This window comes from Anopheles nili, chromosome 3 (genome assembly GCF_943737925.1).
Source record: "Anopheles nili chromosome 3, idAnoNiliSN_F5_01, whole genome shotgun sequence".
Taxonomy (NCBI): domain Eukaryota; kingdom Metazoa; phylum Arthropoda; class Insecta; order Diptera; family Culicidae; genus Anopheles; species Anopheles nili.
Window position 1 is genome coordinate 40,490,573 of NC_071292.1, and position 22,972 is coordinate 40,513,544.

At 39.4% G+C, this 22,972-nt stretch overlaps 3 protein-coding genes across 3 annotated transcripts; 1 reads left to right on the forward strand and 2 right to left on the reverse strand.

Moving 5' to 3' along the window:
- Positions 1-1,559: 1,559 nt before the first annotated feature.
- Positions 1,560-7,889, forward strand: LOC128725846 (uncharacterized protein CG3556). Its single transcript, XM_053819615.1, has 7 exons — positions 1,560-1,645; positions 3,308-4,289; positions 6,629-6,912; positions 6,988-7,307; positions 7,403-7,480; positions 7,544-7,626; positions 7,712-7,889. The coding sequence occupies exons 2-7, from the start codon at positions 3,356-3,358 to the stop codon at positions 7,771-7,773; spliced, it is 1,761 nt and encodes a 586-aa protein (XP_053675590.1). The 5' UTR covers positions 1,560-1,645; positions 3,308-3,355; the 3' UTR covers positions 7,774-7,889.
- Positions 7,890-10,058: 2,169 nt separating this feature from the next.
- On the reverse strand, positions 10,059-14,044 carry LOC128726755 (eukaryotic translation initiation factor 3 subunit C). Its single transcript, XM_053820581.1, has 3 exons — positions 13,978-14,044; positions 13,578-13,692; positions 10,059-13,502 (listed from the first exon to the last, which is right to left on the reverse strand). Exons 2-3 carry the CDS (start codon positions 13,668-13,670, stop codon positions 10,725-10,727), a joined length of 2,871 nt encoding a protein of 956 aa, XP_053676556.1. The 5' UTR covers positions 13,671-13,692; positions 13,978-14,044; the 3' UTR covers positions 10,059-10,724.
- A 5,252-nt stretch (positions 14,045-19,296) lies between these two features.
- LOC128723265 (chromobox protein homolog 1-like) lies at positions 19,297-20,568 on the reverse strand. The gene is made up of 4 exons (XM_053816985.1): positions 20,473-20,568; positions 20,283-20,403; positions 20,082-20,219; positions 19,297-19,650 (listed from the first exon to the last, which is right to left on the reverse strand). The coding sequence occupies exons 1-4, from the start codon at positions 20,566-20,568 to the stop codon at positions 19,472-19,474; spliced, it is 534 nt and encodes a 177-aa protein (XP_053672960.1). The 3' UTR covers positions 19,297-19,471.
- Between the last annotated feature and the right edge of the window lie 2,404 nt (positions 20,569-22,972).

Genomic DNA, 22,972 nt, shown 5'->3' on the forward strand with positions numbered 1-22,972 from the left:
AACTAAATTTGTCAATCAAAAATTATCATTGACCTTTTTTTTAATGAAGTATTGTTACTTACACGAGTGAATCAATGGTGATTTCGTAGAAAATACTTTTGAATTTAAGATGCACACGTGAATAAAAATGAACAAAGATAGAAAAAAATGGAAAACAAAACTGAACCAGAAAGATAATTATTATGATTAAATATTTGTTATTATTACATATTTCTAACACTGACGCTTGATCTTAATATTTTTACGTTTTATAATAATTAGTACAGTACAAATTATTGACTTTTTACCCAACTCATTATCACTGATTTTACTCAACGATATGGTTGAGTACGCGATAATGTGCTGACTATCAACCGGTCATAATAGAGCGTTAGAAACCCCCTCTACTCCAAGCTACCTCCGCAACAGCTAAAGCTAGAGCTATACAATATTTTTAGTTTCTGTACTTACATATGGCTCTGAGGCTATGAGGGCCCTCAGGCTACCCTCATAGACAGAGAACGAGTAGTAAGCCCAAATTAACATGGAAGGATGGTGTTGAAGGCGCTTGACTGCGAACATATCCCGGTTCCTTCTGGAACAGGCCAAAACTGCCTAGTTGGTGTAGTGCTTAAAGTACCACGCGATGTTAGGGACTTGCGAGCCAAACTATTGACTTATTGTGTCTAGATCGCACTAGCCCAGTGGAACTCAAATCAGCATCACTCGTGGTCAAAGTCTAACAATCTACGCACTAAGTTAGCGTGCTTAATAAGCGCATTAGTCAATTAAGAATGCTCTTTTAATTGTCAATGCTTAATTGTCATAATTGCACGCTGCGTTATGCAACGAAACAGAATGATTATGATGGCAAAATTCGACATCTAATCCATCAGTGTTCATTAAATTTCTGCTTGGTTTAACTGGCAAGTGAAACCAGGCTCCATCACAAAGTGTTGAAAATAGAGAGGCGGTAAAATAGTAGAAACCCGAAAAAAAGTAAAGACGAAAAACTGATGTTTTTTATAGTTGAGCAATTTGGTAAACATCGAATAGTTTCTAAAAAATATATTTAGTATCGTGAAAAGGCTATTAACCTAAGAGGACATGAGCTATAAATATCTTAATGATGCATTGTATACGAATGAACAAAAATAAATAAATATCATTAAATTTAGATCTAATTTACTCGTGATATGATCCCAATGATCATTAGTCCCACATTTCGCGTGTGTTTTTGGGCCGCCACAATTACCTGCACACTAAGGCATTCAAATAAACAATAACTATCGTTTATCGAATGGCTATCATGTTAGAATGCTGAAAAATTGAGTGCGCATGTCAGCTATCTGTCGTAGACATATTTTGCCTTTCGAATCGAATCGGCTGTACTCCTCTATCTCAAAAGTGGACAATTGGCAGCAGGGTATTAGAATCATCTTTTTATAACAACGGTAAAGCTACGTCTGTCTTCTTGTCGTCTCCGAAAACTGCTTCAACTTATTGGAGGTTGGCACACGTGCCTAGACCTCGTCGCAAGTGCAATCGTGCGCGTCAGGTGCTTGTCTCGTTTGGACGAAGGAAAAAAAGGACATTGTGTTTGTGCCACCTAAAAAAGGATACTGTTGAGGGAAAACACGACGTTACAGCATACATCTTTTCGACGGTGAATATTACCAGTAAAATTCTAACCAGCGACTACATTTCGGTACCTTGAATGTTGATATATTCACGAAGTTTGTGTATGCATTGCAAGCAAACCCAATTTGTACGTACGCGTATGGGCGTATGCATACGCCCTTCATAGTGATTGCATAGAGTCGGGAGAGTAGTACGAGAATGGACTAGACGGCAAGGCATTTACAGAAACTATTGTGTTGTTAAGTGTCTTTAGGGGTCTTTAAAATAAAGCAAAATACCTAAAAGCAGCAAAAATTACGTATAACAAAATTACTACCAAAGTATTTCAAGAATAAATAGACACTGTGATTTTGTCGATTTTCCGTAAACTATTACTCATCAAGTACTATGTATTTGACTAGAGCTTTATCTGCACAAAAAGGATAAAACCCGATGTTTTATGTGCATATTTTATTATGTTGTACTTGTGTGAATGTTAATATTATGTTGTGAAGTAACAGGCTTACTCTACGCCTTAAGCAACATGTGAGTTTGAAACTAGTAAAATTATCCGATGAGCCATAGAAGCTCGCCTAGTACCGGCAATGTATACATGTGTGCTAAAATACAGTAACAACAGTTACATACAACGAAGATACGCTAGCAAATTCCTTTCAGTTTGGTTTGCTAAAGTACTGTGATAAAAAATAATAATTGAAAAAGTACAACAGGCACCTTTGGATGAAGTGCTACCTCAGCTCGAATGGCATGAATATGTATGATGTATCTATCGTACCATAAATTGCGAGCTTCTACCAATTGCAAATGCGAGATACCGGTAACTCAATGATTTCATGCTACAGGCACTGGATGGGGATTATTGATTTTATGAACCTGTGTCACTGTACTAAGGAACCTATGTATTCGCAAGTGTATGGCTGCGTATGTATTCGCCAGTGCTGCATGTAGTGATGTCTGTGGTAGTTAGACCTCGTCAACGTTGCCACAGAAACGTAGTCATCATTGACCAGACGAACGCGTGGAATTGACTAAAATTCATGTTTGTTCTGTGATGCGATTTTTCTCGAGCTAATAGAAACGTTATTCAGTACTCAGTTATCGAGGTGGGCTCATGCTTGAAAATAAAATAAAATTGTACAAAGCTTAGGTATGAGTGATTGATATTGAAACAAAATAACTCAATAAGTGAACAAAAATAGAGGAGGAAAAAGTAAACAAATGTGTGACATCCTGTAAAGCGCCGTTTTTATATACTTCTTTGGCTAGATTTATGCATTCAAATACTGAGTCATTGGGAAATACACTGTTTCACATTAGGAATCCTTATTTTTGAAAATATTATGTGTCAGAAACTACTACATATTTTCAAGTTTTAATCTATATTCTAGCGTAGTGATGAACTTGAGTTTTCCTTATCAACTATAATAGTTCATTGATTATCTATTGTCGATCGTTGATTATGTTGAAACTCGATTAGATCGTTTAGGTTATGTGGAATCAACGAAGAGCGAAAAGTAATGCTGAATGCTAGTAAAAAACATAAAACGTAAAAGAACTATATGCTCATTTGCTGCTATCAATCAAATATATGAAGTAACGAAACGAGTAGTGAAAGAATCTCTGTATATCATTAGTAAAACATTACCAGATTTATGCTAATTAAAATTTTGTCTTGGATCTCTTGCAGCTCTTTGCTTTGTTTGCAGTTTGTTTTAGCTCTTCTGACGTCTACAAAATGGAGCAACGAATAGAAATTGCGATTGCATTGAGTACAATATTCATGTTGCTTGTTAACACGCTGGCAGATAACGGGACCACCATCATCCCCCCAACCGTACAAAGCTCGCCTGATATTAGCCAAACCACGGCTGGACAGACACATACGACGCAACTGCAACAATATCAGCAGTATGCAAATATACTACAGCAGCTAAACAGCCTTCCAACCGAGCAGACGGGCTCGTACACTATTGGTCAGTCCAGCGGGACGAGCGGAGGACTCTTTATAACCTCCGCCATTGATACGACGTCAACATTGCAATCGTCAGCTACGCCACAGTATATGTCGAACGCGTCCTTGCCTTCTGGGATGCCAACTCAACCGTCAGTGCGACAGGATCTTATCGATATTTTACCGGTGAACGTAACGCTGATCGAGGAGAAACAACTCGGCCCGGGAGGACCCAACCAGGCGGAAAGCTCTGGCATTCAGCGAGCATTATGTTGGCTTAGAGAGAAAAGGTTACCCGACTACAGCTGGGGCAACGATACGCACATGGTGATCCTGGCGAAAGAACTATCAGGAGCTCGCGATCCGTCTGACAATGATAACCCAATTCAAGCGGTGTCGGATTTGGAGAACTTACTGTCGATCAAGCAGATGGATATTGAGGTGTTGACGATGCTCGATCGACACCACGCTACGGCTAAGTTACCGCACACGGACCACATCGCTAAGTATATCCTGGCCATGGGAGGTTTGTGCAAGGATGCACGTCACTTTTACGGGCATGATTTGGTTGCCGCGCTGGAGCATCATGAGCACGATCAGGGGCAGGAGTACGAGTTCGCGCTGACGGCTCTTGCTATTTGCAGTTCAGCAACGCATGTCCGCAAACGACAGATACGTCGTTTGTTGGACATAGCCAGCGGAGAAGTTAATGACGTCGGTATGTATAACGTGCTCTACCTCATCTGCTTATCACTCGTGATTCGAGCTTAAGAACAGAGTCATTCTTGCTTGCATGAATATCAAGCTTTGGCCTACTCCAGAATAAGCTGGAACCCATCGTTAGAGCGCGTCACTTATTAATTCTTGATCCCAGCCATTTTGGCAAACGCTACAAAGTAATCTCTCTAGCTTAGTTTAAGTTTACAACGTTCGTTTGGGTAACCGAATAGGGCTTTAAGGGTTGAACCATCAACTGAAGCCCTTCTTTATACATTACCAGTTCCCACCGAAGCCTGTCGAGTCTAGTTTGCTGCACGACAGTGAGGTTAGCTCGTAAGCGATATGTGTGATTCTACAGTTGTTGCACGAGTCAAGCCTTGCCTTATTGAGGCTTTCTTTGTCTTTAAATTTTCAACATGAAATTCTTTGCGACTTGCACAATTGTATTGTATGCCTCTGCAACGTAGAATCTAAATTGACTTAAAGAATATGATTCCCCAAAAATTTCACTGTCAGTTTAGAATGGCTTTCCTCCAGGGGTTATTCCTTGAAAAAGAGATTTCCTAATCTATTTCCGTTTCGAAATCTTCTCTGACAGCTTCCAATTAATTTTTCTACGAATAGCAGGAACCTTTTTTGAAGAATCAGGACGAATAATATAGTATTCAATACCGTAATACCACTTTCGTTGCTGCTTTGTAGTTGAGCTTCTTACTTGAATATGAGATAGATGATTCTAAGATTTCGATTCAGACTCGCTATTCCATACATCAGAAACAATATGAATAAGTTTTTGTTCTAGTGCTAGTGTAACCCCTTTTTTGATCAGTTCAGCCATTAGTACTTCGGTGAAGAGTGACTTATTTTGAATCAACCGACGGATGGCTTTTCTGGTTTCATCGATGCTAGTTGGCAGACGCATGATATCGTCTGCTGGTGGTGCCTGCTGATCCTTAATTAACTGATTGTTTAGGAATGCAGCAAAATACTAGGATCACCGTGAGAAGTCCTCACTTTAGTGGAAGGTTACCTGTGGGATGGAATTTATTCGATGTTCTGTTTACTGTTCTTTTTTACTGGATCTTATCGCACTTTGATTGTCTGGAGATCCCTCTCCGATTGTCTTTTCCATTGGCTGTCTTTTCGTAGATAACTTGTTTCTCTTCTTGTATTAGCCATATATATATTCTTCTGCACATGCCCTCATGTTGAACCAGCCTTCGAACCGGCCAGATTTGGTGTTACCCTGACGTGGTGGTAGTATTGATTTCACTCGGCTTAATTTCTTCGTTTTTAGAACGTTCCCATGCTCTCAGAGTCATGGATTGTAATGAATTCTGGGCATGGGGTACATTGCTTAGAAATACTAATCCCGGTCTTTTTGGCCGATGTTTCCACGCCATCACCACATCACAGTTTGTGCCACGACTCCTCTTTCGATGTGAGTAACCTAAAAGATTTTATGGGCTGGGTGGCATGGCTATCCCACCGGAGCCTGGCAAGCCCAATTTGCTGCACGACAGTGTGGCTATCGTAAAGTTCGTCATACGGGGTAAAAATCCTTCTAATAAACTTTCTCTCAATCGTGGCTAAGAAGGTATCGTCAGTTTTGGACAAACTCCACGTCTCAGATGCTTATGTGAGTTTTGGAACTATGAATGTTTTATATAGTTCCTACTTCAGCCGTCGCGACAGGTATTTTGAGTGAAGAAGTTTCCTCAGGCTGTTGTATGACCGGTTGGCTGCCAGCACCCTTGCGCGTAATTCAACTTCAATGCAATTGTTGGTGCTGAATTTTGACCCAAGATAGGTGAATTTTAGGTGACTTCGAAGGTACGCCTACATATCTGTACATCACCCTTGCGTAGACTCGCTCTGTCATCTGTTAGCAGGACTTTTGCTACATAGGAGAACCGCCAACCAATGTTGTCTATGCCATCATCGTATGCCAGGATCTGGATTGACCTCTCCAGGATCTGGAGACCTATAGTGGTAGCAAAGAACCTTGAGAGTTTCCCATCCACCAACGTCATCTGGCGTGTGACATAGGTCATGGTCATTTTTACAAGCCTGATAAGTTGCCCAAAGAGCTCGTTGCGTCGTAAAGTTTTATCCTGGTTATGCGGCGGCTTTGAAGTCTATGAATCCTCTCTCATAGTTTAGAACTATTTCATCTTCAAATGAAGGAAAGGGAAAAGATCTTATAGGCGGTATTCCACACCGGAATACCCCTCTGTAGTAGCTGCACTGCTGCCTGTCTCGCTCTCAGTATATGGGAGACTGATGGGACGAAGGCTACCGTAGAGTGTTCAATGAGTTAAACGTTTGCAATTTCAGACACGATCGCGATGGTATTGTTGGCATTGCGATGCATCGTAACCGACCATCGGCATCGCCATCTGCAGCACTTTGTCCGTCGTCCGGCTCGCGGTTTGGCCAGCTTACAGGGGCCACAGGGTAGTTTCGGCTCACTTCGCAGCACGGCACTGGCAATGCAAGCGCTGCAGGACTTGGAACCCGACCCGGCCGGAAAGTGGAACCGTACTGCTGCATCTGAATGGCTTCTCGTTAAGCAGCGCACTGAAGGAGGCTGGACCGAGGAACCCCTACAAGACGGACAGGTAAATGAGTGTTGCGGCGGCTGTAGGAGAGTGAGTGCGAAATGCGTCAAGTGTGCCCTTTACATTCTGCCGTAGGATCCTACCATCGGTATCGGGCTAACGGCAGATATCGTACTAGCACTGGGATGGCGAGGTTTGGGAGCGGTACGAGCGTTACAATGCGATCATGTCATGCGAGAATCGAATGAACCATCGGAAAATGGGGAACCTAAGCTGGCTGCTCCTGTTGGCCTTGGTATATCGCCCGTCGAAGAACTGGAGCCCAGGAACGTGTCGTACACCTACACCTTATGGGTGGGTACAAATGAAACGGAGGAGTACTTCCTCGACCTAACGTCGCCGAAAAATACAACATTCTTTCGTGCTATGAAACAAGCCGCCGAAATAGATCACAGGTATTGTTGGTGTTTCTTTTCGCATTTCCGCTCTAAATGAGATACGCCAAGTCCAGGCAGATACGTTCCTTTACTACTTTGCACTGTATTTGCAGATTTTCGTTCGAAGCTCGCGAGTGGCCAAATGGGCATTACGTCCATACGTTGGCTGGTATGAAGGAGGAACCCAAAAGGTGCGTGAGTAGGGCTAGAGTATGTAGAAAGAATGTGTTCATGTCAATGTTGTACAATTACAGCTACCACTTTTGGCTGCTTTATCGCCTACCGGAGAGGCCTGATACAAAAAATCCTCCTGGAAATCAGCTGATAGCACCATTAGGTACGGTGGCAATTTGTAACCAATGCATTACGTTGTGTTGAACAAGGCATTGCTAATAGCTTTTGTGTTGTACTTTATTTCTTAGGTGTGGATGAGCTGCTAGTTGAAGACGGCGAGCACTATCTCTACTGGTACAAAAAGTTGTAAGCTCCGTGTCCTTCCAGTAACACAAAACCAACTAAGCAGCTAGTAAGCAATAACCGTTACCCAGTCATAGACAGCGCTGCTCGTATGGGGCAGCAGCAATAGCAGCAATAACGCAACACAAATATATGCAACAAATGGACGAGGTGTCGGAGAATGCTCCGGGTGTCCTGTCCGGGCTTATACTCAATCGAGAGCAACGCTAGGAAACAGTGGCGCTTGATTAAAGGGTGCACCGGAACACGGTTTCCCCTGGTGGATAATGCTTTAATTTTCTCAATGCCACCTACGTTCCCATCGAAGTTTTTACGCACATCCCTGTGCGGAAGTAATAATATCAAATGCTCAAAATCCAGCCACATGCTCAGCGTAAATAGCGCACCTGTTTCGATGTTATTCATACCGCGGCAGATGTAACCATGTGCAGTAATAATTATTGGGTTTCGTTTTGGTACCAAGCGCATTGAACGGGGCGTAAATGCTAGAAACGCAGAGCATGACTAGCGAAAGGCATTGCGACTTTTTATTTCCCCTGTAGCAATGGAGACGAAATGGATTAGAAAAGCTAGAACAAATTGAGGACCATCCGTGAATGCGTGGAAGGGAAACTTTGGTATGTATGGAATGATGCACCACCTTACCATACCAAGCGGCTAGATCAAGATAAAGCGTATACAACAAATTATACACATTATACATAAATATCTATATACAAGCATATATGAATATATACATAGATATATACAGACATAAAATATACACATGAATGTATTAAAAGCGCCGAATGAGAACAGAGAAGTTGAAATAAAGGGATAGGACGAATGGCGGAGTGTCAAATGATCGTGGTCGGCACGATCATTGTCGGAGAACGCTTTAGAACTTAGCTGTAAAGCGTAGCAAAATGTTCGATTTAGTCATGCGAATTATTGGTTCAATAATAGTAGCAAGTGATGCACGCAGAATTGACAATAATTAAAGCATAAAGAAAATAACGGGGGCATTGTATGATCGGGGCGATCTTCCAGGAGACTCTATTAAGATTTCTTTTAGCGATCATGTCCTTGGAAATTCAACCCCCGGGGAAGGAAATTCAGTGTATGAAGTCATAAAATAGTAAATTTACTTCACTGGAGCACAGAATTTCTGTTAGCAGCTACGTCCATGGTCAAGAGAGAGTAAAATTTCGTATATGACGTCACAACATAACAAATCCTAATTGAAGGACAGTTGAGGTCTGCTCAGGAGAAAATGTAGCATACAGAAGTTCGAACGTGTGACCTACTCCACTTCATTAAGCAAACAAGAATATATTCTGTAATTAAACCGCTATACTTAATTCCGATGGCTACATTTCGTTTCACTCATGGTAATGTAACTTATACCTGTTGGGTGCTTCACACAGTAATTAATTTGGAGAATATAATTACTTGATGAAAAAGCGATGAAATTTTAATAGCAATATTCGGTTAACCTAACTGAGGCAGTGATATAATTCATGTTAGATGACTGCCTGTATTTTTATGCAAGCAGCGCGAGAAAAGATAAGAAATTTTCCTTCTTTTAATTCATTACCCCATCTTACCTAAGATAATGACGTGCTCATGATAACGAGCGTACATTAGCATAGTGGAGCTATGAAATTGGAATAATTGAGAGATAACAACAAAAAGAGAAAACGCAGGGTCCATCACGATACCAAAAAAGCCATTGATAACGAAAACGCAAAATAACCGATTGATGCCTACGGGAAATATCGATGCAAAATAGGAATGATAGTGTTTATGCTAGGAGGACATAAACAACAGGCGATCAAGTAAAAGACGCACCAAATAATGCTACTAGCATCTTAAAGCACAATAATTGCCGATAGCAGCAAGTATTTAATTTAATTATCATTATGCTACTATTACTATTGCAATAACAAAACCATAGCGATTAGTGCATGATACGGCTCATGAACATAATATATTGATGCTAACACGAGGCACGATTCGAACTGACCGAATCAAATAACCCATCAACCAAATAGAGCCAAACGCGTGCATCATCAAATTAGAACAATGACAAATAATAAATAAAATATTTGAAAACTGAAATTTAAGCATGTGATTTGTGATCTACAAAAATGATATAGTAAGTGGCGCGTCCTCATGCGATCGCCCAAGTTTGCTCAAAAGAAAAATGATTCGCTCCTGGATATAATGCAGAGCAAACTGCCTGCAGCATGAAGTAGATTATACAGCATTTTACCTTAGGTTTGCGTCCTTTATTTACGTTAAGATAAGAAACCCCCATGAAAGCAATAATCGCAATAGCGAATTCTCAAACCATGCTACATGTCCGTGCCATCAAATTGCATGCAGTATACGCAAATTTCGGTAGGATTTGAAGGGATAGGACACCATTTCGCATGATACAACCAAGCAAACCCCACCTTAATATTGTTATGAATTGAAAACAGGCTTTTTTATGAATTCAATAAAAAAAAACATTCATTTTCGCTCCAAGTGCGAAGCAACATATCAACCGTTCGTTTTTGATGCATCATGCCTGATGCATGAAGCACCCGCCGCTGTACTGCCCGAACGGTGCCGTTGTAACGCACGTTTATTTGCCTTATGGATGTTAAATGGTTATTGACAAAACTAATTCTCGATGGAGCCATGTTTTTACGTACATTTTCTTCTATGCTGCATACACGATACAATACTGCCCGACCTACACCTAGAATATCAGAAAAGCGAAGATGTGCTACACGGTTTGATTCCATTCGGTTTATAACATCCGACCGTAAAATCCTATCGGGCTATAGTAGTATAATAATCAAGGATCTGAATCAATTCACGCTTTCCACCTTCTTTCAGCCAGATGTTAGTGGTTTTTGTGCTGAATATGTTAACAGTTTACACCGTTTTTTCGTGCTGGTCAGACGTTTTCCTTTGCTGCCTTGATGACTACTCGGCTTTATTCTGATATTCAACATTGCGCATATGGTCGCGCTGCTCTCTAAACTCACGCTGGTGCTCCCGTTGGTGATCACGATGATGATCGCGTTGTTCGCGATGATGCTCACGCTGCTCTCGTCCCTCGCCACGGTTCTGATTTCCGCGGTTTCCTCGATTCCGATTGTCCTGTCTCCGGTTGTTGTTCCAGTTTTGATTTTGGTTCTGATTACGGTAGTTCTGTCGATCGCGGTTGTAACCCTGATTGCCGCCTCGCTGGAAGAAGTTTCCTTGCTTCATCTCGAAGATACGCTCGTTGGCGTCCACTAGGTTCGTCACCTTGTCGGCTAGTTGCATTGACAACGCCTGCAGGCGCGATGGTTCAGAGCGATGCATCACAATTGTTTCGGTCGGATCGTCAAGGGATGCCATTAGTTCTTCGTTGATGATCATTTTACTGATCACCGAGTTAACTTTACTCTTTGCCAGTTTAAACATGTCTGCCAAGTGTGGTACGCTGATTGAAGCGAACACATTTGAATACGTGAATAGATAAGTGCGCAGCGATTCTTCCTTGATGAATTTTACCATCATTTCACGCACTCGATTCGCTTCGTAAAATAGATCCCAAACCTTGACGTTCATTTTTTTGTTCACAATGAAGTTGGCGCAAGCATTCCAGTCTCCGTGACGCATGGCTTTGGCAGCAGCTACCACGTGCTCGCGCATTGATTCTGGTGGGCCAACCAACGATTGCCGCTCAGATGATCGGAGCTGCTGATAGAAGGTTTTGCTGATCATTCGTCGTCGGGCATCGAACTCGTGAGCTGCCATGTATGGGATCTCGAGCAACATAGCAGACACTAGATACACGCATTCAAGCAGCTCCAAATTAATGTGCATGTGAAACGGCATCTGGCGCTGCTTCTCAACTTTCTCCTGTTCAAGCGACCGCTCGTGCTGACGTTGTGGAACAAGTCCTTGTGCGAGCAGTTCTTTCGGTTTGCCCGTCATCATCAAATCGACCAGACAAAGATGCGCATCCTTGATATTACCGTGGCGGAAAGCGCACAAACCCAGATTGGCCATCATGCGGTTGTACAGAATTTGCGTTGAAGGATCGGAATGGTGAATAGTTTCTTGTAGATGCGACATCAGTACCAGGTCACGAGCTTGGAACCAATTATCGTGAAGTGCGTGATGAAAAATGTGCGATAGAATGGCACGAGTGCGCAGCCTGTCCGTTTGATCTTTGGCGTAAATGTAACGACAAAGTTTATCCATCTCTTCCACCGAAGTTACGGTATTGGAAGGCAACAAAGCCTTTCGCTTTTTCAGCACATTCGGATCAAATTTGTAGTAAAGATGATCAATTTTACGAAGATAGATGCGGCATATTTCCGTCTCGTGTCCTAGATGTTCCACATACGACACCACCTGTTCTATGATGTTTGTAACAGTCACCTCATCCTTAAGACGGTCAACATATTCATTGCTGTGCGGATCGCACTCCTTCAACAGCTTTGTGAATTCATCATCCAATCTTTCAACTGCCGTTAGCATGCAACCACGAATTTTAAACGGAGCTGTGTCGTATTCTTCGAACTCATCCAAAATCGACTCGGACAAATGGACATCCTCATTCGCCAATAACAATTTCAGCAATTCCTGTATTTCCTCCAGCAGTTTGCTCCAGTGCTCGAGTTTCATTGGCCCGGACACCTTTGGATTGTAGTCAAAAATGGCAGAAACTATGTTGAATCGAATCTTCGCGGCCACTGCTGGCCCCAGATTATTGATTTCAGCTACTGAACGCAGCTCCCGTAAGAATTCAATTTGCATCTTTCGATCGGTCCTTTTTTTACCGCGGGCAGCCATCACCTCGTTCAGCTTATTCACGACCAGCTTCGTATCAATTTCCGCATCCTTAGCGAACATCTTCGGCTGTTCCGATGCACCGGATCGGGTTCCATTTACTACCTTCCAGCCTTCCTCCTCCTCGTCGTTTTCATCATACATCTCATCCGCCTTGGGCTTCTTTTTCTTGCTTAACGTTTCACCGGTCTTTTTCTTCTTTTCCTTCTTGAATGCATCTTCACTGGTAGTGCCGATAGGTACTACAGCAGCATCTTCTCCACCCTTCTCAGGCTTCTTCAAGAACCGATCGCGAATGCTTGTGTATTTGGCGTCCTCGTCCGAAGACGTGCTATCAGAGTCTGAGTCGCTGCCCCAGTCAGATGAATCGGAATCAACCGCCGGCTTGATAGGCTTTACCTTTTCCGGATCCTTTTTGAAGGAAACTACTTTTGTAAATTCCATCTGAGCTTCGGCTTTTTCTTCCTCATCATCTGATCCTTTCTGTTCCTCCCGATCCTCTTCTTCCTCTTCCTCCATAAATTCATCCGGGGCGGCGCGGAAACGCTTCATATCGGATTCAAAATCTTTGATATACTTGCGAAATTTCTGCCGCAACGTGCCAAGCGCTTTGTTATTGTTCTTTGAAAGATTTTTACGGCTTTCTTTATCGTCCCAGCTATCATTAATGAAGTCTTCGAGCTCAGCGAGCGCTCGAACAACGATTCGTGGGGTGATGCCATTTTCTTCCTTCATCACCACCGGGAGTGCCTTCGTATAAGCACGCATGAATTCTTCAAAGCTTGTCAAAACACTCGACATATCTTTGATCTTCTTATGATTCCGTATGCTCTTGATGATGTTGGATAGGTCCTCATAGCGTTTTTCTTTCTTCGAACGAACAACACGCTTGACATCTTCCTCTTCATCGCTGAACTGTAACAAAGTGTAAATAAAAAGTATTGTGATATTTAAAGGTTCAGCTGAGTGTTTTTTTTTTCAACAACGTACCGTGAATTGTGCCACCTGCTGGCGAATCACTGGCTCACTATCCGAGGAGCTATCGGAATCGGAATCCGAACCGCCGGCGAAAAAACGAGACATCGTTCCAATAGATTAGGTTCGACTGTAACCAAGAAAGTGCTGGGTCAGTAAATCACGATACGAATTATTTTACTGATACGTTTTTAGACTAAAACGAATTATAATAACTCGGTTGAGTTGGCACTATTTCTAGGTTAGGAAACACACACATCCCAGAGCTTATACCAGCTGCCACGCAAGATATCAAGGAGGGCATGGAAAGCAATTTTTGATACGGAATCCATATTACATCCATTAGTAAATAAAGAAAACGGTGGAGCACTACTTATACTTGCAAAACAAGCAACAATAATACTGATTAACTCACTTTTAATAGGAATTATTGCAAATTCCAAGCGCACGCTGAAAATCGCAACGCGAGTCAGTGACTTTAGCCGCACGAAAGAGTTTTGACAGCAAAACTACTCGAAAAGCATGAACATATCACTCACACCAGGTCAGCCATGCCGGTGAACACCAACCCAGCAGCAGTTTGACAATTGTATTAGTTTTCAGGTTAGTCAGCGAGAAAAAATGTTTCTTTGTTAAAAAATCTAATCCAACACAAAGCGAGCTAAACTTGAATTGTTTGAAAACATATTTCTCAGTTATCCAAAAATTCTTTGGTGCCTGTATAATGGAGCACTTAGAGATTTATTTTATTAGCATCCACAATCCCATCATCATATCTGGTTCTCTTGATGACCTTCAGTGTCACACAAGAGATTTGAAATATTTCATGAACTTTACACAGGTTTTGAATTTGAAGTGATTCTTAACCTTGGCTTTGTAGTTATGTCTATAATGGCTAAGAAATGTTCAATTTTACGCAAAAGGGAAGGGTTGCAACGTTTTCTTGAGATAGGATTCTTTTGCATCATTAGGCTAATTTGTATTGAGATTATGCAATTTTTTTGGCTAAAAATATAGTCATTCCATCTATCCCAATACCGGCCTATTAAGACTATGATTATTGATTCGAGCGAGTGTATAAATGATTCCTTTAAGAAATTTTCTCTTCGCTTTATTTCTTAAAGGGAAAGCAGTAGTCTTTTCTATTTGTTTCCACACCATTCAATTATCTACATTTCCTTTTCGTGCCCATTCAAGAAGTTTACGACAAACATATCCTTTAACGTTTGTTGCACACATGTAAAATGGCACCAGAATAAGCAATAGCCTTAAAATATTTATGAAATTTGCATGAGTTTCCTTGAACTAAAAGAAATCTTCGGAACCGACTGTTGTAATAGTGCTATTTTTTTACTCTAATTTTCGCTTAGGTATTAGCAGCAAGAAAAAAAGTAGATTATTACTACAACGATATTAACGATCCTAATAAAATTGTGAGAAATCTATACTGGTTGCTTTTAGGGTATTTGTAGGTGGGACATCGTTTTTTTTTGTCAAAGAAAATATTTGATATCCTCTACTGTTCACTTCTTGATTTTTCTCAAAAGGCCTAACAACCATACCATTCCGGTCAAGAAAATGTTAGTGCATCGGACACAATCGTGTGTTTGCGCCGCAGGTTAACGTCTACGGCTATTGAGCCCCCAAATTTATTCGTTCAGATTCGCTTATACTCTAACTGGCCTGCTCACAAAAGACCACGCCGTCGTGAATTGGCCTTGTCTACAATATGTTGCTCGGTCCCTGACTGAATCCATGCAGTTATCCGGTCTTTGACAGGTCTTGCTTCACCTGATCCAGCCATCGTGCTGGCTGTGCTTCCCTGTGCCAACTGTCGAAATAAGGGTCGTTGTCGAACACCTTCTTGGTGGGGCACGAGTCCGGCATCCTCAATACATGCGCCAGCCATTGTATCCTATCGGCCTTTGCATGCAAGCCAGAGCGTTTGCATCCTCCGTTCTTATGGTCCAAGACTCATGCCCATAGAGGACTACTGAGCGTATCAATGTGCGATATATCTCACATTTCGTGTAATCTCGAAGGCTTCTGGATCTCAGCAGCACAATGCGTCTCCGGATTTCGCTGCTGCTGTCGTTGTCCGAAGTTACGATCATCTCGAAATAGCAGAACTTCTCTACCACCTCGAGATTGTCGCCGTCGACTTATACATTGCCCCACAGTAGGGCCCTGTCACTGGGCAAACCTCCAGCAAGCAGGTATTTCCTCTTCGTCACATTGATTATTAATCCAATTCCTTCTGATTCGCGCTTCCAAGTCCGTTTCCGTTTCGCAAGTCTGCAGTGATGCCCCTTTGGTCGCATCTTGAAGTGCTCAGCCGCCGGTCCGTCGCTGCCAGCAGCCTTCTTTTTCTTTAGTTGTTTGATGGCGCTGGCAATCTCATCCAGAGATGGCGGAGGAAACTAATCGTCTGCATGATTGCTATCGCTAGTGTTACTACTGATGTGGTTGCCTTGTTCTGCCACTTGCACCAGCCTCTCCTCCCTCCGATCAGTTCAGGTGTCCGTTGCTTATACTTTAAGTTTCAGTTATACAGTTATATTTCCAACTAGCTGATAAACCCGATTTCATTCGGGTCGACGTAGTTTGAGGAAAATTAAAGGGGCATTTTTACGTATGCTTGTGTAATTCAATTTTTGATGTATATATTGTTTTTTTCTTAATCAGTTGTATTCATTCTATAAACGTTATTCCTAGCTTCGTCTTAGAAGGTTTTCTATTTCAATCAATTCATCTCTCTCTGTTCCTCTTGACATATCCCTTCCAATCGGTTGTACCTGGCTTTTTCAAAATATCATTCACTCCTTTATAACAAATCGAACCTTTTAACCATCTTAGCTATCAAGAAAAGGATTTATTTTATAAAATCCTTTCTTCTCTTGTTGTTTCATAACTGCCATTTCGCTTCATAATCTTCGTTTCGTTTGATCAACCCGTTCTTACCCACAAATTTTCTGCTTAATACAACTGATATTAATACTGCTTAATACAATTTGTTTAGGCGTACATGAAAAGTTGTTGTTAAATTAGACGATATTTGTTCCTTCGTCATTTTTTTTTCAATATTCCGAACCGGGATTGTATGCCCTCCCACGCATTTGTCTCCAACCGGGAGAGCTGCAACGTCCCATTCTAATTTTCCAGTAAATATTGACATTTTTAAGAATTTGCATCAATTCATTTAAATTCAGACATGATTGCTATGCTTGACCATATTTTCCATTACTTTCATAGGAAGAGCTCGTATGGGAGCTCTTGTTTTAAAAATTTTGTGTAAACAGAATCATCCTCACCTAAAATCATCCGGATCCGGATCATCCGGATTGGTAATACAAACAGGAGGTTCTTTGGAAACCTCCCTTTGTTTCCCACTGGCGTAAATAAATCTTCGTCGCGTTATGAATAGAAAGAAGCATTTGTAGCGTGTTTCAATCGAATTGGAGGCCATGTGTATTTTTCAATAATTTTTCTGTGTTTGGTAGAGGGAGAGGGGCAACCATTTGGTTATCCGCTTTTTCAAAATTTTGAAAGTCTTTGTATTAAGTGATAAAATTTTAGTTGATTTCGACGACATATGTACTTCAAAGTGATATTTTATGATTTGTTAAACGGGGGGTGGGGGTTGTATAACAGCCTCCCTTTGTTCTTCATTGAGGAGGCTGAAATTTTTCCACGGTTTGTTTAAACTAATAAAACATCTATGTACCAAATTTCAGCCAAATCGGGCGCCGTCTATAATTTTTAGCGGATAATATTCACTTTTTGTAGGGGGGTTTGTATGGGAGCCCCCCTTGGTTCCCCATTGTGGAGGCTGAAATTTCGCCAGTGTTAATTTTAAGTAATGAAACGTTTATGCACCAAATTTCACCCAAATCCGGCGCCATCTATGATTTTAAGCGGATAATATTCATTTTTTGAAGGGGGGTTTTGTATGGAAGCCCCCCTTTGTTCCCCATGGAGATGGCTCAAATTTTGCGAGTATTGATTTTTGATAATGAAACGTTTATGCACCAAATTTCAGCAAAATCGGGCATCATTTGTATTTTTAAATGAATATTCGCGAATTGGGGTTGATTGAGAGCCCCCCTTTTGGGGGGCTCTAAAAAAATAAAAAAATCATATGCCTAAATCCGAGACCATTATGCACCTATGTACCAAGTTTGGTGCAAATCGGTTCAGTGGAAACCCCATTGAAGCGCGCGCATAGGCACACACACACATACATATATATATATATATATATATATATATATATATATATATATATATATATATATATATATATATATATATATATATATATATATATATATATATATATATATATATATATATATATATATATATATATATATATATATATATATATATATATATATATATATATATATATATATATATATATATATATATATATATATATATATATATACAAACATTCATTTTTATTTATAAGATACGGAGAGAATCCTCTTTCTCATTTACGCTCAATTGGGCGATAACATTTTGTGAAAATGATACTGTATCGGTTGCTTGTTAGTGGCGTGAAACGGTTGCTACAGAACCGTGGTGTCTAGGTCTACATTTTTTATTGCTGCAATATTGTGGTCGTGAGTTCAAGTGATCTGCAATTGTTGGTCTTAATCAATTTAGTCTGTATAATTTGGGATCATTGATTGACAAAGGGGTTCTTCATGATTCCTTGCATTCTCCGGTCAATGCTGCACAGTTTTGATTTACGTTTTCCATAAAATATACTACAAAATTAAATTTTTGTTCATTATGCACTTCTAACGCAAACGCCAATTATGAGTAACCGCGAATGACGCACACGAAACGAGTTAAATCCTACGTAATGTAATTCCATTCGAGATTGGCAGTTCGCAATTTGTACAGATGTTGTTGCAAATCTATTTTTGGCGGGTTCGATGATAATCTGAACTTTTAACCTGAATAAAAAAATAATACAAATATATCTTCCAGCGGTAGATTTTAAGCATCAACCATCAACTAAAGGAACTCTATACTGTCTATCTGGCGTAACGAATCATGTTCTGCAGTCTGTCGCTTTTTTTTGCGTGCAGCATAGAAGATACCAGCATTCTAAACACAAAACAAGGAATCATCATGCGATGTTGACTCTTTGAGAAATTCTAACGTTTAACTGACCTGGTTGTTGATGACATAGCTTTCAATTTGTGGACAAAATGATTGAAGATGTTTCATTCGAGGACACAGAAGTGACTCCGTGAATGGCTAGAATGGCACACTTGGTACTACTCAATTCATGATTGCTTTCTGTTGCAATCCGAACCAATCTGTTACCTTTGTCAGTACTGCGCTCTTGTAAACTGAAACTAACAATGTACTGATACTAAAGTCAGCTTTTCATATGTTTGTGGTCTTGCTCGCGCAATAAAATGAGCATTATAGCTAAGGTTAGCTGATATCAAAACCAATTATCATGGAGTGAATTACTATTAACATTCCGTTTATTTGTTTTACGACCAACTCTAGAGTATTTCCTCTCAAATCAAATTCAAGTTGCATCTGAGTTGTTACGATCTATATCAATTTGTCTTAAACATGAAAACTGGTAATTGAAACATATTTCTGATCAATCCATGCATATTTTACAATTTGAACATCACAAGTTTTTAAAACACTATTACAAAACGATAAATGAAAAATTCCTATCCTTTCATTTTAAAGGAAATTTACTTGCTTCATATAAAAATTTAATCGATTATTTCCATGCGATTTAACAAAATAACATTCTTTACGTGTTTATACCTAAAACCTGAGGTGTATTTTAAATTCTCTCTTACTGACACTGAAACAGGATCCTCTTGGACCTTTCTTTGCAAAATAATCAGATTAAGGGGGCAAAATTAATCCTCTTTTGTTTCGAACCTTGATTCTGCTGATTGCCAGGTAAGTCTAGATTCATAAAACTTAATAACAATTTGAGGACATTTGACGTTAGCTTGTTCGGCGGGTACTAAATCTGCATTTGCTGCATTCTTCCACTTCATCAAAAACAAGAGTTTTCCATGATCATCTGTTGCGCCTGAAAAGTTAATGACAAGTAACATTGTATTTTTTTCTTTGATACTCCGATCCGGCAAAAGGAACAAACTATATTCAAAATGACCTAATCATTATTATATATGTGTTACTGGAAGCGAACGCTGTAAAAATTGATATATATATATATATATATATATATATATATATATATATATATATATATATATATATATATATATATATATATATTCATGTATCACTTTTTTATATTTATATCCTCTTTTTATGTCTCAATCAATCACTTGTTTTTTATTCTTCTTTTAATATCTTTGTACATGAAATTTCTCAAAATAAATAGTATTCCAAAAGATTTTAGAGACACTACTAGGTGTAACATTAGTTCCGTGAGACACAGCGTAACACTTTCTTTGAAACGTTCATTTTGCTGCAAAGCTATTCAACTCTACTTACCGATGATTTCTTCTGGAATCAAACCACGTTCGAACCCTATTTTCCTATCCCCAGTAAACTTTCTTTTAGCAGGAGTAGTTTTAGGCTCTTCAGATGAATCTTTTATTCTACTCTTTCTGCCAGAGGCCTCCTCTTTTACTTTGAAGAAAAAAAAACATTTTATTGAACGAATCAACAATATCTCAGGAAGTTATAACATACCTTCTTTCTTCTTGCGGGATTCTTTAAACGCTTGTATAAGATCATCACATTCCAGGTTCTCTTCCGGTTCCCATGTATTTTCTTCCGAAGAATACCCCTTCCACTTGAGAAAATATTGAACCTGTGCATGTATCAAATGCGGAATGTTCTAATCACTACAGTTCACCCCATAGCTTGTTTAGTGTATTACCTTGCCCTCAATAAGCCTACTGTCTAATATTTTTTCTACAGAAAACTCGTTCGGTTCATCCATCGGTTCCTCGGGCTTTAGTTTTCTGTTGCTCATTTTCTCTACGATAATGATATTGATATTATTATAGCAAAATGTTTACGAACCCCAATATAGAACTCTTCTTGAATGGAAATAGTTGATTTTTGTAATTGTTGCGTTGCGATAGAATCCAAAACACAAAAGGAATGTCGGCCGGCTTACAATATTAGGAAGCGGCAGATATAACAGTGTTTGATAGAAGCTATTCAACAAGTTTCATATTGTAGAATCAAGAAATTGTTATACTACAAAGTAACTTGCTGTAAGGCTTGAGATATTCTTACCGCTTTGATAAAGTATGTCGAAAAAGTTTGAACAATTCAAAGAAACCTCTCACACTGAAGAAAATGATGCCAAGCTACAGATTTGCGCCCTTCTGGTGCTTGGTTTACGTTTGACAGTAGCGCTATTTGAGAACCACTAACGGAACATAGATAAATAAAAGGTTGACCAATGCAGGAATGTCTGACAATTGCTTTTTCATCGACACAAAGATGCGGTCAGTAAAAAGTCGATAAATTTGAAAACGATAACAAATATTTCAAACTGTATTATAGTTTCTTTTCCAGTGGATTAAATTTTAATCGTCAATAAAATTGATAATGGTCCCAGGCCCAACCGATGTTAACGGAGGAGAAGTTATCAAATCCGATGAACAATTTGAACGCTGTATGTAGAATGGACATTATTAGCTGCAAAAGTTATACAAAATAGTCTTCAACTGTACCTCAATAGTATCTTTCATAGAATGAAGAAATTAAAGTGAGACGGCACTTGAACACACTTTATTTACCTTCTAATCTTCATCACAGATAATGCTTGACCAAATGCTTGATTGACTTGTTTGGATCATAATTGGCCCAATGTATTTAATTTAAAATAGAATAAACAAAATAATGAAGAAAAAGAACAATTTTATTTTATAACTAAAAACAGTTCAATATCCACAGTTAAATCAACATTGATATTGACCTTGTTCTATCAAGCCGTTATGGGTGGGTGTAAACGACTAGACTAGCGTTTTCTGCAACCGTGGCTCTCTCCATAAAAATTGTTTGATTTTCTTTTATATTATTTTTATAGAGACTGAGCCTTTTTGGCAGCATTCGCCTCTTATACAAATTATATGAAAATTCGCTGATTCCCTCGGTTTTGTCAAAATTACGGGAACCGCGGTACGGACCGATGTGTTTATGGGGTAGTGCAAGTTTGCGATCGACGTTATTTGCCATTTTTATCGCGTTAAGGGTTAAAGGAGGGAAAAAGTGAACCAGTTGATGGCAATGACGTTGCATATTTTGCTTTTGGAAGTGCAGGAAAAGTATGGCATTCAACTTTATAATTCATCTATCGTGTAAATAAAAATGTATATATATATTTATATATATATATATATATATATATATATATATATATATATATATATATATATATATATATATATATATATATATATATATATATATATAAATAAATAAATATATATATATATATATATATATATATATATATATATATATATATATTTAAATTTGAGGATTTGATATTTGGTTTTTTAGAACCCACCAAAAGAGGGGGAGTGGGGGGGGGGGGGCAATTTGCGAATATTCACTTAAAATACAAATGATGCCCGATTCAGCTTAAATTTGGTGCATAGACATTTCATGACTAAAAACTAAGACTAGCAAAATTTATGCCTTCTCAATGGGGAATAAAGTAGGACTCCCATACAAACCATACCTCAATCAAAAGTGATTATACGCTTAAAATCAGAGATGATGTCCGATTTGGCTGAAATTTGACAAACAAATTATTTTTACATTCTTCAAAAGTATTCAAAGCTTCAACCACCCCCGTGAGATAAAAAAAGGGAGGCTCTGATACAATCGCCCGTCAAAAAAATCTATAATAATTACGAAAAAAATACAAAGAACCACTGATTTGACTGAAATTTGTGATGCATGTTTTGTTTTTCATGTTTACAAATGATTCCAAAACGTCAGCTACTCCGGTGGTCAACAAAGTGTGGTTCTCCGCATCAAAAAAGGCCATCATTCACCAAAAATTAAAGGACGTATGGCCTATAGCTGCCGGTCCATAGTATAACTAGGAGGGAGCATTAGTCCTCTCAGCCACGGATTAATACAGGAGGGCCCAGGAAGCTGGAATCTTGTATCTTACAACCTAGTACCTAGGGCAAAACCTAGTAAAGAAGAAGAAGAAGAACCAAAAATTTAAAAACACAGATCTGGTCGAAATTTACAACTTATGCTTTTTTTTTTTAATATTTTGCATAATTATTAAAAGTTTCGATCTCCCCAGTCAACAACAAAGGGGCTTCCATACAACCTTTCCATCGAAAAAGTCTATAATATTCGCTTAAATATACAAATGACGACCGACTTTTTTTCCGCAATAC